Source organism: Macrobrachium nipponense, chromosome 9, assembly GCF_015104395.2.
Source record: "Macrobrachium nipponense isolate FS-2020 chromosome 9, ASM1510439v2, whole genome shotgun sequence".
In the NCBI taxonomy this organism is placed as follows: domain Eukaryota; kingdom Metazoa; phylum Arthropoda; class Malacostraca; order Decapoda; family Palaemonidae; genus Macrobrachium; species Macrobrachium nipponense.
The window spans coordinates 33759447-33778993 of NC_061110.1; the positions used below are offsets into that span (position 1 = coordinate 33759447).

At 35.2% G+C, this 19547-nt stretch overlaps 1 protein-coding gene across 1 annotated transcript; it reads right to left on the reverse strand.

Annotated features, from left to right (window-relative positions):
• Positions 1–5572: 5572 nt before the first annotated feature.
• LOC135218046 (uncharacterized) lies at positions 5573–8218 on the reverse strand. The gene is made up of 3 exons (XM_064254191.1): positions 8119–8218; positions 5843–6011; positions 5573–5678 (listed from the first exon to the last, which is right to left on the reverse strand). Exons 1-3 carry the CDS (start codon positions 8216–8218, stop codon positions 5573–5575), a joined length of 375 nt encoding a protein of 124 aa, XP_064110261.1.
• Between the last annotated feature and the right edge of the window lie 11329 nt (positions 8219–19547).

The window sequence follows — 19547 nt, forward strand, 5'->3', positions numbered from 1 at the left end:
TAAATAAATATTCAAAATATAATACCACGTGCTAGTGTTTCCTTAGATATGCGTTTAAAATTTAAGATAATGTTACATGTTCGTTGTAAATACAGAAATACAAAATTAAATACCGAATGGCAAAAATAAATAATCTTTTATATTGTATGTAAAAGTACAACTAAACAAATGTCTGTTCATACATAAGTGTGTATAATATTAAATTTGAGTGTAGGTGTGCGTCCCAATTGTCTACGCTGATTAACGACTGAAGGTTCATGTTGGGAGGGGCTTTAGCGACTTGGCCTTCGTTGTGCACTCTCGTGTCCTCTAAGGGGCGCGACTTGCCCGGTGGTTTGGCTCGCACCTTCCTTCCTGCTTCTGCTGGAGAGGAAAAGATGGTCCGGCTCTTGTTGAATATTCAGGGTCGGTTTCTGGATAGGGATGCTTACCGCTTCGGCGATTAAGAGGGGACCATAGTTATCCTCCTCGTGAACGACCTGGATGCCTTCTATCAGCTCTTGTAGAGATGGTTTCCAGTCGTGATGATCTACATAATGTTGATGAATGGCCCCTTGGTATCTAAGAGCCAGCAGACGTCTCCGAAGGGTCGTTGTAGTGTGCCCGATGTAGTTGCCTGTGAGATTTACACATCTTCTGGGCAAATTAATGAGTGCTGGTCTTCCTTATTAGGGCTGCTACAAGGGTAGGCTAACTATAAATTCTGAGGCTTATTTTGTTGTAAGGGGCTTTTAGGGATACGTCTGTTTACAATGCCACGTAGTGTGCAGCAATCCTCCCTGTACGCAGACCCATAATGTACACTATGGTAAATAAAATGACTCGTTTTTTGTCGTCGTGTTGAATTGGTAAAATGAATCCAGTTCTTTCTTTTATATTGCAGTGTCAATCATTTTGATCTGCATAGCCGTTGTCTGTCAGCAATTGGTGAATTGGGTGAATTTCATTATGTATGTCTCTCCACGATGAGCTGTGCGTGAAGGCTTTGTTGACAAAGGCACTCACGACAGACTTTTTATATGCGGCAGGGCATTCTACTCTGTGTTTAAGGAACGGCCAGTGTTCGTTGCTTTTGTGTTCACTGTCGTTTAAGCGTCCTGCTTGTTGTTTTACCAGGACGTCAAGGAACGATGAAGTCTTTTGCTGTCTGTTCTCTGTGGTGAAGTTGAACACCGAATTTCTTTTCAGAGCATCTTGTATTTTCTGGCATCGTCTAGTTTTTTTATTGCAACGGACATGCAGCCGATGTACCTACCATAAATCTTGGGTTTTGATATTATCTGAAGGTCCTTTCTTCGACGGTGGCCATGTATACATTTCCAGGTCCGACAAGAATCCGTTGTCCATTTCCGAAGATGTCCTCCGAGATACGCTGAAGGCCAGTATTACGGAGGCTCTTTCCTCTCTCATCGGGGGAATTATTTTTGGCAAGTAGACGGAGGCGCCCTGTGATCCCCGCTATGGGTCCTTTTTGCAAATATGTACATGGCCACCGTCGGAGAAAGCACTGGAAGTAAGGACCTTTAGAGAACATCAAAAAAGCAAGATTTATGGGCGGCACAACGACGACATATTCGTCTCAATAAAAGAAATTTTTTCACATCAAAACTGTACACACACACACACACACACACACACACACACACACACACTCTTTGGCATTAAGTTGTATATAATTAGCCTTAATTCCGAAAAAAGTAACAAAGAAACATACCCCACGTCCGGTGAACAGATTCCAGCTCACTAACGATAGGGTGAAGTGAATTTTATTTAAAGAGAAGGATGTAACTTTTTTAGCTAATGTAACTTTTATCAGGCTAGTTCACATACATACGACTTGAGAACCCATTGTTGACATCCTTACGGGCTTTTATGTTTATTTGTGTTATTTATGTGTATATATTATGAACTAGGTATAAAACATTTGTAGTGGTAAATATATATAAAAAAAAAACGGATGAAAAATAGAGAAGTTGCTGTCTCAATATAAATTTATTGAAAATGACCAGTAGATTATTTATACATACATATATACACACAGACAGACACACACAAACACAATTTTTAAATTATATTAACCACTACACATAATTTATACCTACTTCATAGTCTATATACATAAGTAAATCTATATCAGTATACCAATCCAGACACCAGTAGATCATGGCAAAAAAAAAACAAAAAAAATACAAAATAAAATAAATAAATAAATAAAAATATAAATAAATAAAAACGGAGGAATCTTTGAGAGTCTACGGAAAAGAATGACCTCTTTATGGAACTGAAAATATCATCGAAAATAACTGACGTAACATCTGTATACTACACATTTTCATCACATAAGCTGAGGAATTAACTTAATTTTTCCTCATCATTTTCGATGAATATAAAGAAAACATTCTACATTGTAACAATATGGTTCGTCATTCTTGATGGAAATTATGTAAGTAAACTGAAACACGTCGTGATTATATTCATTTTCGTACAAAAAGAAAAAAAAAAAAAAAAGCAAACACACATTGAGATTATTTCCCGTAGATATTTGACTGAGAGTTTTACCTCGGAACTGCCAATCCATACGGCTTTTAAACTTGATGAATTAAAGATAGCCTATTATTTCAATTAAATGGCAGTTAGGTCAGAAACCTGAATATGTTATAAATAAACTTCAATAACATTGTTTTACGCTCAGAAGAACTACAGCATTCCAATCCAAAATACGATATGTTACATTTCTTTATGTTGGTATGCCCGGATTGTCAAAACTCTCAATCTCTATAGCTTTCAAAGCAGATGAATTAAAGATAGTTGTTATTTCACGCAGTCTGTAGGAAGATCAGAAACCCTACTTTAAGTAAATAACTTTTGATTCGATCATTTTATGCTCAGCAATGCAGTTTTCCTGTCCAAAATACGATTTTGTATTTCATTTTGTTGGTATGACTGAATCTTCATCATATCGTCTATGACGGGCTGCTGTAGCATTTTCACTATGGGGGAGGACTGCAGGCAAGCTGAATTATATAGTCTTCCTTACGTCGAATTTTGAGTTATTTTTTATTTACATGAAATACTCATATCCAATAGAAGATGAATTTAAATATCCCAATAGACTCTTCATTTCAAATTATGAGAAAAAGCTATGAATAAGAATAATCTTAGGTGGCCAACAGATGGCGATAACGACCTGCTTATAAGAAAAAATCCTTCAAATTGTTCTGTGGAGAAAGGACCGCTTAGTAACCACGTGGGCGCCTTAGAGTATACGTAGAATTGAAGACTTAAGTAAAGTACGGTTTCGTTAATGGATTATAACATACTAATTGGAAAATTCACAATTATCTTAGTTTTTTTTGCTAGGAAACTGAAACTGTACTCAAACTGAAGCGTAATCTAGCCTTTGAACACATCATAACTCCCTATAATTACACAACCATTACAGTTTCGTTTCATGTATATGAAACTTAAGCAAGACTATGAAGAAAATACTATATTTAGATCCAAATCATTAAACTACGAATGAAAGCCATGCAAGCAGTTGATTCAATCATTACTTTTGCAGAGAATGCCATTTATGAAAGACAAGAAATAACCACACTAACTGTAATGTCCCAGACTGAGATGCAGTGGTGCAATATGGTAATAACAGCGGCAATATGGTTATGTTGCAAAGAACATAAAATTCATCAAATTAGCAAGGTTATATATAGCCTCAGGAACAGCAAAGGGAACACAATAGTCTTTCATTCTAACACGATGAAATTAGGCTTATTAGAATTCTAATAACTAATCTATCAAAGTTACAATATTTTGCTATTTGTTTGCAATAAAATGTTGAAAAGCAAGAAAAAATTGTCTAGAAAGCTTTGATAAGTCCAGGATTTTTTCAGGGGGCTAACCAGATTTACTGCATGCATAGTTCATTTTAAAGAAAATATTGGAAGAAAACACAAATTCTTGTGCTTTTTTAAAGGAATAAAAAACTTTCACTTAAAATTGCGTAAAGTTTAGTATATTGGATTTTGGGAGTTCAAAATTATCTTTTGTAACTTCGAACTGAATAAAAGGCAGTCTACGGCGACTCTAATGACAAATATGCATTCGAGATGACAATGTATTGAAATTTGCATGCTATACGGGAAGGTTGTAAGCTAACTCATAACTTACACAACTGCAAGAAACTTAGGGTATTTTGGGGAACGAACCAGCATTTGCTTTTGTTGTGCAGAAATTGTGATCGAAATCTTAATATATTGCAATTTTATTGCATTAATGCAGTGTTGCAAGCCCGGCATAATTAATCAAAATTCCAAGTCTGTAGTTTTTGGAATTTTTTTTAGAGGCCAGAACGATTTCACCTTTAAAAGTTGATGCGATTCAAATAAATGCGCTACTAATGTCTATTTCATAGAAATATGCACTGTATTCTTCTTTTGTTGCACTAAGAATATTTCAATATAGGCTTACTTCGTCAAAATAACAAGACTGCAGCCGTAGGGTTTTTATCTTTGGCAAGGAACGTGTCCCTCAGACTGGATAAAATGCAACATGTTGACTTCCTGATCACAATTCTTGAGAACTTGGAATGTATTTCAATGTTCTTGTTTCAATCACACCAAGATTCGTTAAAAGAAATGCCATATCCCAAGGATTTGTTTGGCAGATAAATTGATCTTACTTTCGAAATGGATAAAATGCAGATTATTGGCCCGCCAATGACGAATATACATTGCATTTTGATTGCAGAATATTGCATATTTGCACCATTATTCTCCAATTATCGAAGCAGTTAGGTCTTAATCCTTTAAATACGAAACTAGTGAACGGTAATTTCAGCAATCGTGAAGAATAAAAAGAAAGTTTGAGGTTAATAATATTAATGGATTTTTTCAGAATGACTTTAACGATGAGTTATACACTGTTAAAAATTTTCCGTTGAAAAAACGGTAAAAATCCTGGCAGTAATGTTGCCAAACATTTACCGTTTAAAAAACGGGGCCCGTAATTTTTTATGTACCGTATTTTCTCCCGTATTTGAGAAAGTCCCGTAAAAAATTTTAACCGTAAAATTTACGGTTTACCGTTAACTTAACCTGTAATATACCGTATAATTTTTTAATGTGATTTTCTCAAATACAGGGTGAAAATACATATATATAACACTGCAAAACTCTGGGGGGCCACATTTTATAAGATATTTGTAAATTTTATAGTTATATACATGTTTTTCCTAATAATTTTTTTTTTTGTAAAATTAATATTACAGCTCATACAATGTCAAAATAGATATTATGTAAATTTACTTGACAACCAAGTATACAGGAACTTTTTGGGATTTTATACACGATTTTTCTAATATTTCTTTGCTTTTTTGTTTGCAAATTTAAACTTATAATTTAATAACAAAATTCCTCACGCAGGTTATATATGCAACCGGAGAAAATAATGAGAAGATTAACTGTCAAAAACCTTTATTCCTGAAAAACAAATTCTTCATGATTTTTTAGTACAAAATTTTCCATTAATTATATGTACAGAAGTGAGTGAAAGCTTTTTCACTCAGTCCAAATATTCAAACGTGGAGAATTCGGAGATGATTTTCAAAATCCTCGGGTGCCACTTTCTTTTTTGTTCTTGTGTTTTTTGTCCCCTTTTCAGGATTTATCTTGTAGAAACACCTGTAAAAATGACAAGATATATGAACAATATGCTAAAAATACTGTAAAACAACTGATGAGCACCACATATTACAAAATACAGTACATGGCCATTTAAATATAAATTACTTGCCTAATATGCTTAAATAAAAAAAAAACTCAAGTAACTTATTACAACAGCTTACCTCTGAATAAATTCCAGTGTGACTGAAGCTTCTGGTGGGTAGTGAATACCAAATAAATAGAATGAAGCGAAAACCATGGCCATCGCAGCAACAAGTGAAGTTATGTCTGAGTTGATGACTCTTCCATCAACTGCCACCATGAAGCGGGTAGCCTGGAGCACTGATGTTCCTGAAAATTAAGCCTTTGTGAAATACTGTGACAATAGAATTCTGTTGTAGCATGTGTGGTGGGAATAGAAAGCTAGAATTGGATGAAAAAAGATGCAAATGCCAATCTATATTTATTAAAGTGAAACATTGTTTATTGCAGAAACTGCCCGGAAAAAAATTAATTTGACAGTGGGTGACAATTAGAAAGCCAAACACTAATAACTGGTAGGAAGAGTTAACTGTTATTACATACAAAAATTATGGATTTTACCACACAAGACAGTGTATGGATACATCATGTATTAGAATGCAGATTAACAAATAATGGTCCCTGAGGAAGTTGCAGAATTCCAAGTACTAATCATTGCACCCAAACAATAGTACATAAATACTAAGAATGGCAAAGATTTTGAGTTATATAGAATGGAAATAGGAACAGGGAAGTTTAAAGGTAGTAATAGTGTGCAAATAAAGACAGTTCTGAAAATAGAATATTAGGAACAGCAGCATGAAAAGTCGAGATGTGGAATTAGAAAGAGGATCATATGGAGCATCACAAACAACAAAGAAATATATAGTTTGAAATAAAATCAAGTATAAAGGTGGTTTGAAATTGAGAGATTCAGAGCATAAGCATGCAGTGATAAGAAATCATACTATAATGTATTAAGAGTATAGGAATGATCTGATTTAGAGTCACATACAATCCTACTTATAAATGCTTTTTAATAATTATATGATTTAATGATTTAGATGAAAAAAAAACAAAAAAATTGCAAAATTCAACCAGGCCTAGGATCTACAATTGTTAATGAAAAAGTTATCACATTATTTACAAAACAACTTTAAAACTTCTCATTCTTCCAGAAATACAACTTACCAATTGCTATGAGGCACGGTGTTGCTGGTAACACCAAGCTACTGACTTCTCCAACCACTGTCACATTTTTGAAGAGGTAGTTTGGATCCTCTCCTAAAATATGACAGAGTACGTATAGGACTGTTGCTAAAATCGGGTCGATCATTATCAACTACACTGCGCACAGTGTTTAATTCAGCAAGTGCATCTGCATTGTTTCTTATTGGATATATATTTTTCTTCAAAGAATTTAAGAAATTTAGGCCCTCTTAAGGCTAATCATTTTTTGCAGGGTTTCCTTCATTGGCATCCCTAATAAATTTCTGAAGTGCACTTCCATGCCAACTTCTTTAAACAGAAAAGGCCACTTAACTTGTAATTCATGCAGTGGCAACTTATCATTAATATCCCTCCTCTGGGCATAATATGTCCTGTTAAGTAATGACTCGAGTTCAGATGTTGGTGGCAGCTGAACTTTACGTGCTAACTCCTGTCTGATTTCTTATAAATTTTCTTCCGTTTCTTCTTCAGGTAACATCGGTGTAGGATTTAGGCAACCATAGCTATCCCTTTTGGAATCTTTTGGGACTTCTTTTTTTTCCTGTGTTGAGTACTGGCCACGTCTACTTATATTCTCATACCTACATATGAGTTGCTTTAAGGAGAGAATCGTGCCCTGTACCAACTATTTCACCACAGAAAGTGTCTAAAAAGGATTTCGGGAACTCGTCAGTTATTTTTTGCTAATGACCGACATTTGTCTCTTACTTATTGTGATTGATTTTTTAGTGGCGGCTTCAACCACTATTTGCACCAATCGTCTCCTTAATGAAGGAGTTGGTGGCACCTCATTCTTCAAGGATCTGCGCAGTTCTGGTGGTGTATTTTCCCATGGTATGGTGAATTCATGAACCCATTCAGAGTTCAATGGGCCTGGAATATCATCCAGTACCAGCATGGGTACTCTCTGGAGGTGGCTGCGGTAGTAGTGAGGTAGAAACTCCTTCTGCAAAGAAGAATCAGTAACAAACAAATAAGATAGGTGGAGTGCTGAGATTAAGCAAGCTGTGAGAAGAAACAGTAACCATACAAATAACCAAACAAGGAAAGGAAAGGCAGTAGGTAGAAAAGTCTACAGGTGGGTGAAAATAAAGTATATTTTGAAAGCTATAGACACCAAGATACCCAAATTTAATGAAAAAGACACCCATGATAAAATAAGCAAGGTACATTCCAGAAAAAAATTCAGTTATAAAGCAGAACCCACCTGATCCCTTGGGGTTCCACCCTGCTATAAGTTTTCTTGACTGGAGAGGTTTTAAAACTTCAATTAAGTCAGCTTCTGTCACAAGACTGGTGTCTCCCATACTCCCACACCAGTTACTTCTATTAATGGGTCACAACTTGTTGAACCTGTAGATAAAAAAGAACTTAATGCTAAAGACACAATTTCTGCATAAGCTACAATATACACATGTACAGTTACTTCTATCCAGAGGTTTTCATGAACTGAAAAAATGCCTTTGTCTATCAAACTAACCTTTTCTTCACAGAGGCCTGGAAGATAATGGTGAACACTCCTGTCAGTTCTTCCTCCCAGTTCATTCTGGTTAGTTAGGAAAGAATGGTGGAAAAGAGTACAGTAAGGGATTGTTATTGTGATCTGGTGGGCAAATAATATGAATTAAGCAAACTAAAAATCTGATGAAAGCTTGGTATGCAGAACTGGATGATGGAAAATGCTGAGCATATACATTCAATCTACTGTCAAAATCTGGTGTTAATTGCTATGCATTTCTTTGACCTACATTGTATGCATGCAATGGCCATGGTGTTTAAGACCATTAATGTTAATACATTTGATTTGACTAATAAGCAAAAATAAAAATCTGATGAAAGTTTGGTATGCAGAACTGGATGATGGAGTATGAAGTAAAATAAAAATAAAAAATACTTTGGAAAATACTGAACATATGCATTCAATCTACTGTCAAAGTCTGGTGTTTAATTGCTATGTATTTCTTTCGGCCTATATTGTATGCATGCAATGGCCAAAGATCTTTAAGATCATTAATGTTAATACATTTGATTTGACTAATATTTTCTTTCACTTCATACAGTCCAAAATTGTATTCATAAACAGTGTCTACCAACTGCACAAGAAAATAAACTAAATTGCCTTTGTGTAACAGAATCATAGTGATTATTGCAAAACATGAATAACCAAAATCTGAGGTGTCCACAACTACATAATCACCTCTTTTATATGCAATACCCTTAACAGTGATAGTGTCAGACACAGAGGTACTTCTGCCACTGAAGTTTAATGACTTGACTGCTCTCTGTATACTGTCACAATAAGAGTCACAGTAAAAGGGGAGACCTTTGGCCATCTCATAAACTCCAGGGAACCGAGTACCGGACGAATACATTGCTTGTAGCATCTGGTGCTTCTCTGCCATAGTCAAGGGTACATTTCTATAATTTTGTGCAGCACGAATGCATCTTTTGAAATATGAATGTTTTGCTTCAAAGCGCATTGCCCACAACCTTATAAGTGGTCCAAACTTTAAAATAAGCTCAGGGTAATGAACAAGATAATGGTGTTTTGGCTTCAGAACTACATCTGGAAACAGTTTAAAACGGTTTTCAAGATACTCATTTATGAGTATTTGTAAATATGCTATTTGTGCCTGAGATATTGTTGGTGCACAAATATAGTTCACAATTTCTCGGAGTTGCAGGCAAAGTTTCCACAACTCGTCTTCATAGTTCTGGATAAGATCACCCACAAAAAATGGCAAGAAGCGTAACAAATACCCAGTTTTCTGAACAGCATGGCCTCAACTGTTTGTGAATTCATGTTGACTTTACATGGTTTATTAGAAACATCTTGTGCCATGCAACTGGAAATTAGTAATGCGAGAGTTCAGTAGCTCATAAGAAAACCATTTCTTTGTTTTTACCATACGATTTAGGTAAAGTGACAGGTCATAACTAACCACACCTTCGAATAAATCATGGCCAAGACAAGGAGGTAATCCTGGCTGACATACATGGTAATATGTAAGGTCATTAAAAATGGAATTAAACTTAATGCCATGACATTCACCATCATCTGAACCAGCATCCCTGTCATAAGACTCGGGTGTTCTGACATTTCCAGTTTGCCATGGGCACCTTAAAAACCTTTCTCTTGTTATGAGGCAATACCGACAAAAATATGCAGAATTACTAAAGTTCTCAGTAAAACCTCCAATTCCATGGGAACCTAAATTGTCACCAACAATGGAAAAAAGTGTTCCTTTTACACTGTTCCCATTTATTTCAATTCCATTTTTCTCAGTTCCTTTTAAGTCGGCCACCAAGGCACCAAATATGGATTCCTGACCAAATTCCTTAAGATCACTTTCAGTACATAGAAGTACGAGTTGGATGTGATCAACAGCAGACCGACATGATGGATGCAGATTACCAAGCATCATATAGACCCCAAGAACTTTGTGTATTTTCTTACCAGAGCCTAATGGGTTAACTACTTCAAATGCATCTTGGTACAGAAAGATTGACAAGGCTGTCTGGTCAGAGGAAAACAATGAATGTGATTTATAAGCAGAGCCATCACAGAAGTCCTCAAGTTCAGTACCATGTGAATTGGTGTTTTTGAAATTTGCCTGAACAGATTTTTCATTCAACAAACATTCAAGTGTTTCCTTTATTGGCACATACTGGAATGTACGATTTTTGCCATATTTGTTAAGACCCAAATTCATCTGAACTGGAGCAACATATACAAAATGCTTTTTATAGAAAACTTTACGACTATGATCAGTCCGAAACACATCGCTGTGAGCATCTCTGAACAAATTATCATTCAATATGGTATTGTCAATTTCATGGAACATATTTCTGTCAATATTGAAGCTACTTAGTTTGTTTTTTAGTGTCCATGAAATATGACTCTTTTCCAGGACACTGATTTCTGTTAGTTCTTCAACTATGAGTTGAACCTGTGGATGCAGGTATAAAACATTTACTTTGGAGTTTTAAATAAAATAGTCCTAAATTCTTTAGAAACTCTTCTCTGAAGTTTTGCATGTTCCTGTACATTACAGGTATCACATTCTGTATTTATATCCACTGGATCAGTATTATCATTCAAGATGAGCTCCCAAGTGTAAATCTGATTCGCTTTCCTCTGACTCTATTATACATGAATCAGAGATAAGTCTACTGCTCACCTTGGAAGCTCCATGCTTCCTCCCTATATGAGATGAAAAGCTTGTATTTTTTGAGAATGTTGAAGAACAATTTTTAAAAGGACACGATATACTAGTGCCTTCTCTAATATGACAGCTCAAATGGCAAAGAAAATCAGGGACAGTTGAACAACGTGATTCACAAAGTACTACTCCACACTTCAAATGACAGTTTTCAACATCATACTTTGCAATTTTGGCTTGGTTAGCAACATTTCTATGGAATCTGTGAATGTGGCTCCTAAATGTGGAGTATTTTAAAAAATTTTGCTCACAGCCTTCAAGTGGGCATGGAATACACATACCAATCTCATTTCTGTGAAGCCTATAGTGATTAAAATATGAAACAAATGATGTCAGAGAGTTATTACAAATATTACAGTTATACATCTCTAGAATGAATTGAAGCTCCTAGTATGTAAACTGTTAACTTGCAGGTAAAAAAAGGAATCATTAGTTGGTCAAATTAATTACATATACATATAGTGTACTACTAGGATGTATAGTAACTGTGGCACTACAGCCAAAATAAATACTGATATCCAAATTTTAAGCAGTATGGTACTACTGGCAATAAAGAAATACTGGGATGCACAGGCGAACATAACCTTGGGAAGCAAGAGGAATAGTACTGTGGATCAATACAGCCAAAATAAATACCGGTAATGGTAGCTAAATTTTGAGCAACATTGTAATACAGGCAATAAAGAAATAGTGGGATGCACAGCAGAACATAATTCTAAGAAGAAAGAGGAATATCGACTATGGATTACAGGAGGTGAACTGGTAACATAGGGATTCATTCAAGGCTGCTTTCTGTGCTGGACTCTTCAGTGAACTACTTCCCTGCCACACTTAGGATAAACACACTTTGCAGAACGCTGTGATCCATGTAATACAGGCAAAATTCCTTGTAGAATAAATGAGAAAGCAAAACAAAAACAAAGGGTCACAAAGCATATCATAGTAACTGGACATTAAACTCAACAAGTGAAGTAAATTATACCATTTAGGCTAGTCTATGAACTAATTGATTTAACCCAAGCTATTGTTTTAGCTGGCATAGGCTAATACTTCTAATATAATCCACATTAAGCTTGTCATAAAAGATCTTGTAAGTTCTCTCGTTAACTTATAATCCTCATGCAAACAGGTTTTCTCTTTTAAATAGCCAAGACCATTTTGCCTGATATTCCAGCTATGCTGATTTAAGCTAATATCAGGATATTCCTTTAAAAAAAGGGATTGCACTTTATTTGTTATCCTACTACTATGCTAGGTTAAATATCACCCAAGGGTCTAGGCTATATGAGACTTAACAGGAATATAGCCTTTACAAAGTCTAGAATACTATTTTTGCATGAAGTCCTTTTTAAGCCTAATACATAGTATTACTTCATTATAAATAAAAAAGCAAATTATGATTAATTATTCACACTTGAATGTACAGGGTATATAAAACTTAGCATGTATCATCCTTGTCAGGCTATTACTTTGTCTAACCCAGAGTAGGGTAAACAACCGCATGGGGTGGCTCAACTCACCGACAATCACGGCATGCCACCCTCTGAAAAAGTACTTATAACGCGTCCTGACACCGGAGATGGGCATCAGTCGCAACTTCTTGTTGGTGAGAGACGGAGCTAAAGACCTCTACTCTCCTTTCGAAGTAAGTAATTTCCTTCAAAGTTTGAAATTAAGGCCAAATTTAAAGCATTAAACAGAGGGTAGTGAAAAGGGCGTCCAACGCAGTGCAAATCTCACCAAAAAGCTTTAGAAATTTTTACTTACGCTTGAATATTTTGGAAGATTGATGCCATCTCGATGTTGTTTGGGGAGTCGCTTGTGTCAAACAAACTTCCCATTTCCTGTGATAAATCCGCACACCACTTGTACCCACAGTCACTGGGGCACTTTCATCACAACAATCGGAACCCGGTCCCTAACCACAACGTTTTTAAGGAAACTACTGTCTTGGTAGAAGATTATGACGAAGCGTGCACTAGACGTTTATTTAAATAAATAGTAAAACATCAATATTTTACTTATTTACGATGATTCATTTGAAAATATTCATTATTGAAAAAGTAACTCGACTGACTCAAATTTAAGTAATTATATTTCGGAATTAGAACGTTCTTTTAAGTCCTGTATTATGATATCTCGACATCTTGACAATTGTACCTATTGTAAATGAATTGCTATACTTAATTTTTTTTGCAGAACAGTTTACCAGTTATTCATGCAGATTCAGCTATTCATGTAATTGTTATAATCGTAATGCGCATATATATCTTTATTATTTACTTTTTGGATATATGAAGTTGTTTTACTGCTGGATTAACACCGTAGTGTGACGCAATCGCTTTCGGTCCCTGGCCCTCTTGTCTGTGTTCGCACCATAAGAAATTAATGGGGCTGAATTTGCAATGACCAGAAAGTCATTAAAAGAGGAAAGTTAGCATTGAGGGGCATATGTTTTGATTGAGAAAAATAAAAATTTATACAATAGCTAGCTGTTGTAAAAAAATAACCTTTATTTTTACCAAAAAACTTGATTGGAAAAACTAACTAAAGCCAGCATAGCCTTACTATGGGTTTCAGAGACAGTGCAAGCACGTTTTTTGGCAATATTTCTGTAACGAACACTCGTATCAGAAAGAGATTTTGCTATAGTGCATTACACCCAGTGTCGTAATTTATGAGGGCACCGTGAATCACTAATCGTAAAGAATAATGACACTCTTCCTTGTACCAAGAGACAAAAACTCCATTATCCAGAAACGGATACAAACACGCGTAAAAAGCTCCATCTACCCTCTCCCCCCACCTGCACCACCACCCCTGTCTTTCTTCCTTCCTTAGCCTTCCTTTCTCTCTCTCTCTCTATGTTGCCAATTGGTATGTGTTAAACCCCTCCAAACTGGTAGAAGACTTACACAAAAACGTGGAAATTGGTGAAATTAGCCTATGTATTGAAAGTATATATACATAAATATTAAAGCAATTTTATTATTATTGCATTACTATGACAACTAGAATTCATGGAAACAGTTTATAATAATGCATCGACATATGTGTGAAGCTCCACTAATGTGGCAACGATGATTTTGCCTTTCTTAGCATGCAAACATTAAAGGTGACATTTATTTCTGGCATACAGTTATTAAAAAAAATCAAAATACTAATACAGACTTAAATCAATGAAAAGTGATAGAAAAAAATTATAATCCACTCATCCGTAGTCTGCCAGATGTATGACAAGTTTTGAAACATTGGATTGTATCTACTTTAGAAATATCTGTAATTTTTTGGGGTAATTTGGTTGCAAAAAAGGGGTAATAGACATGAATTAAATAAACATTTTGAAATAACAAAGTAAAGTTGAACTAAATAATGAGTAAAGTAAACAATTAAGGGAATAAAGATTTGCAGTGTCGTCGTCTGCTGCTCGTAACTGTGTTTGTGGCGCGCGCGCTTGGGAACCAGGAACAGCAACGTGGTTCAAGTGCAATGTGGAGTGAATTAAGACCAAAATGTGTATAATAACAATCAAATAAGCACTGTGGAGTTTCAGTTGTGATGGCAGTAAGGATAAAACCACTGATTACAAGGTCAAAAATGAATTCAGTTCAAAACCATGACCCCAGGAATAACAAGTTTCATACTTTCACTAATATAGGCAACAAAATGTTGTTTTATTGTGCTGATTACAACTGAAATCTTGAGTAAGATCGATAAACATTACATATATATACGCTAACACTGTTCAAATGAGTGCTGGGAAAGATGGTGTCCATCTGTGAACAGACCCGTCCAGCCACACAATCGCCGCCATATTGGATTTCAAAACTGCCTTGAAAACATATTTTTATGGCGAGCGTCCCATGCTTATCTTAGTTCGTATGGGGCTTTCATATATCATATCATGTTGACGAAACTTCAATCTTTTGAATGGTATGCTTAGAGTTGTAGCTAATTGTATTCTTGTTTCACCAATTAAATATCGAGTGAATAAGACCCGTCCAGCGTGATGATGGTGGATCGTCCGTGATTGTTTACCCTATTGTTTATATCACTCTTAGGCTATTTGATTTACTTATTTAGAATAATAAATTTTAGTAGCATGTGTCATCCTTGTCAGGCTATTACTTATTACTTTGTCAACCCAGTGTTGTTAATAGGGTAAACAATCACGGATGATCCACCATCATCACGCTGGACAGGTCTTATTCACTCGATATTTAAATGGTGAAACAATAATAGCTTTTTACACGTATTCGTATCCATTTCTGGATAATGGAGTTTTTGTCTCTTGGTACAAGGACAAGTGTTGTTATTCTTTACGATTAGTGATTCACGATACCCTTATAAATTACGGCACTGATAAGGGTGTTTGTTACAGAAATATTGCCAAAAACCGTGCTTGCATTGTCTCTGAAACCCATAGTAGGTATGCTGCTTAGTTGTCAATCAAGTTTTTTGTAATAAAGTATTTTTTACAAGCTAGCTATTGTATAAATTTTTATTTTTCTCAATCAGAACATATGCCCCTCAATGCTAACTTTCCTCTTTTAACGACTTTCTGGTCATTGCAAATTCAGCCCCATTAATTTCTTATGGTGCGAACACAGACAAGAGGGCCAGGGACCGAAAGCGATTGCGTCACACTACGGCAGTAAAACATCTTCATGTATCCAAAAAGTAAATAATAAAGATATATATGCGCATTACGATTATAACAATTACATGAATGGCTGATAACAATCTGCATGAATAACTGGTAAACTGTTCTGCAAAAAAGTTGAGTATAGCAATTCATCTACAATAGGTACAATAGTCAAGATGTCTTGACATCATAATACAGGACTTAAAAGAACGTTCTAATTCCGAAAAAATAATTACTTAAATTTGAGTCAGAATCGAGTTACTTTTTCAATAACGAATATTTTCAAATTAATCATCATAAATAAGTAAAATATTGATGTTTTACTATTTATTTAAATAATTGTCTAGTGCATGCTTCGTCATTGTCTTCTACCAAAACAGTAGTTTCCTTAAAAACGTTGTGGTTAGGGACCGTGTTCCAATTGTTGTGATGAAAGTGCCACAGCGTCTGTGGGTACAAGTGGTGTGCGGATTTATCACAGGAAATGGGAAGTTTGTTGACACAAGCGACTCCGCAAACATCAAAATGGCGTCAATCTTCTAAAATATTCAAGCGTAAGTAAAAATTTCTAAAGCGTTTTGGTGAGATTTGCACTGCGTTGGACATCCTTTTCACTACCCTCTGTTTAATGCTTTAAATTTGGCCTTAATTTCTAACTTTGAAGAAAATACTTACTTCGAAAGGAGAGTAGAGGTCTTTACCTCCATCTCTCACCAACAAGAAGTCGCGACTGATGCCCATCTCCGGTGTCAGGACGCGTTATAAGTACTTTCTCGGAGGGTGGCATGCCGTGACTGTCGGTGAGTTGAGCTAGGCCATGCGGTTGTTTACCCTAGGTATCTATGGCTTAGATCTATCAGATCACGTAAGTTCACAAGTTACATAGCACAATTACTTGCTTTGTACCCGTACAATTAGGCTAGCAACTCCAACAGATGGTAGACTGCTATTTTCACCCAGTCTGGTTTAGCCTAGGGTAAACAACCGAGCGGACTAGCTGCAGCCACCTTAACCGTCTTCGGACCTTCAGAAAAAGTACTTTAATACGTCCTGACACCGGAGTTGGGCACCAGCCACGAGTCATCGGTCGTGAAGCAACACCTCAAGACATGAGACTCGTGACTGGTGCCCATCTCCTGTCTCAGGGGGTGTTAAAGTACTTTTCCTGAAGGTGGCTCCGAACACGGCCTAGGATATACCTAGCCCTATGGTCTAGGTAGGTTAACAATCTATGCTAATGGGATGTTTATCAGAAGTTTACCACATAGCTTCACTAAACAATGTACGGTAATTGTACTTTCTAGTCCTGGATTATTTATTGCCATCTAAATAATACAGGTTGTATAAAGGGGAATAGGTACTAGCTCGTCCCGCCAGACGTCGACGGAGGCAGTCTTCATACAATCTTATTATAGGCCGCAACTACAGTAAAGTTTTATCATATCTAATACAAAAGCATACACCTATTCTTAAAACTCACCTGATGCTGTTTACTCTTCGATCTTCGTCACAGTAGAAGAAACCACAACACTTCTCGCTGGAGAGTAGAGCAGACTTGGCAGTTGTCGTGTTTTGGTTGTTTTCATTTGAAGTGTTTTGGCGCCTCGAGCCACCAAAATGAAAACACGAGCATTGCGAAATGCGTATCTGATCGGGATAATTGTAGTATATATGATGTTTTTGGTCCTTTGAATATACAGTGGATCTTATATTTTTTGCCTGTTTCATAAAACGTAATACTGGAAATGGTAAATGTACAAGTATATTATTATATTGGTACACTAATAATTTTTGTAGTTACGTGGGATGGTAGCGGATGGCAACTTCATATAGACAGATGCCAATGCGATAATAATAAAACTAATAACTTCTACAATATTGTATTTTTAATGATTTAGGAAAAAATTAGAAGCTTTTAATGTTTCATTTAGGCTTAGTCTTAACATTTAACATAATTCTGTCAGAAAACATTTAAGTTATATGAATAATTATGATAAGGACTATACCTAAAATACGGGGCTCTCCCGTAATTTCAGGTAGGCGGTCGTATTACGGTAACTTACCCGTAAAATATAACCACAATATAAAGTAAAACGGATAGCCGCCCGTATTAGTGAAATACGGCTGGGAACCGTATATTTTTATGGTAATTTTCCGATTAAAACTACGGTTTTTTTTAACAGTGTAGTTATTTTCAGTTTAAAATTATTTTACTTTTGGAGTAATTTGCTTTAAATAAAACGTATTATTCCAATATGTGTTTTTGACAATTCATATTTTTTATAGCCACAATAGTTCTTCCTTCCTTCCTTAAGCATTGCCTAATACTTTTCAGTTGTTGTAGTGTCATAAAATTATGATGAATATTCATCAATTTCAACAGATGACTTTAGGAAGAATCTGTGTTTAATCTGTTTATGATAAGTATTAGGATGATATCTTAAACACCAACTATATGTTTTGTTAATCGTTACAGGCATATTGAGTAAGTCAATAATGATAAGTCATTGATTTTACTTATGAGTTTATTTTCATAGAATTTCCCATCCCACCCTTCTATAAAAAATGAAATTAATATAAATTATATGTTTTTCTTCTCTGCATGTATTTATTCAGAGTAAAACATTGGGAGACCTTTACGTCTAAGAACTGTAACGGCAGAGTTGTCGGGAACTGCCAAGCTATACACTTTTAAAATTAATGAATTTAATGCTAGTTTATTATCATAGGTAGTCTGGAATAAGGTCAGAAACATGAATTTTGATGTAATACCTTTTCATCCTCGCATTCTATGCTTAGAACGGCAGAATTCTCGTCTAAAATGCTGTGTTGTATCTGGTAATGTTGGTATGCATGTATCTTCATACCGTTTATAGCATGGAACGTCATTTTCGGCATATGTCATAATTTTAGTGTAATTTTGCCTTTTATGAACTATTTATTTTCAATTGATGCATTTTGTTATCTCAAAGCAATAAACATGTTGAATAATGAAAGAAACTTGTAATTAAAATAATACTAGCTAGCCCTCATGCCCGTCTTGGCCAATAGATGGCGTTAATGACTTACTTATAGTCAAAATTCCACTAATTTGTTATGTGGAAAGAAACTGCATGGTGACCACGTGGCCGCCTTGGGGCATATGGAGAAACTGAAATCCGATATGATTCATTGTTTGGTACAATTTTCTACGATAATGAAAATAAAAGTCTCAATTGTCATTCTTTAAACAGAAGACTGAAACCGACCAAAATAATAATAATAATAATAATAATAATAATAATAATAATAATAATAATAATAATAATAATAATAATTAATAATAATTAATAATAATAATAATGAATAATATAATAATAATGTAATAATAATAATAATGTAATATAGCATTTAAACACAATATGAAAACGAATTAAGACTATTGGCGTGAAAAGTTCATTTAAGCATTTTATTCAGAATTACTTGCTGAGAAGGCTACAAAAAATAACAACAAATATCCGCACTCATCGCAATTGTTGCAGATGGAGGATGGGCAATGTAAATACGATGATAGTAGGGGGTAATAAGGTAATGTTTACAATTATTGCAAAACTAGTATAAAAAAGCAAACCACCTTTCTTTTTAACACAATAAAATGATGTTTATTAGGCTTGTAATGAAGAATGAGCTCAAAATTACAATATTTTGCAGTTGCTAACAATGGGGCAATGTTGAAAGCAAGGAAAAATTCGTTCAACGTAAAAGGAATATTACTATAGATTATATGTG

Coding starts and splice junctions, on each gene's coding strand:
- LOC135218046 (XM_064254191.1), bottom strand. CDS start 8,218: ATGGGAGACACCAGTCTTGTGACAGAAGCTGACTTAATTGAAGTTTTA. Junction 6,012..8,118: donor GTGGAACCCCAAGGGATCAG/GTGGGTTCTGCT, acceptor CTTAATTTTCAG/GAACATCAGTGCTCCAGGCT. Junction 5,679..5,842: donor ACACTGGAATTTATTCAGAG/GTAAGCTGTTGT, acceptor TCATTTTTACAG/GTGTTTCTACAAGATAAATC.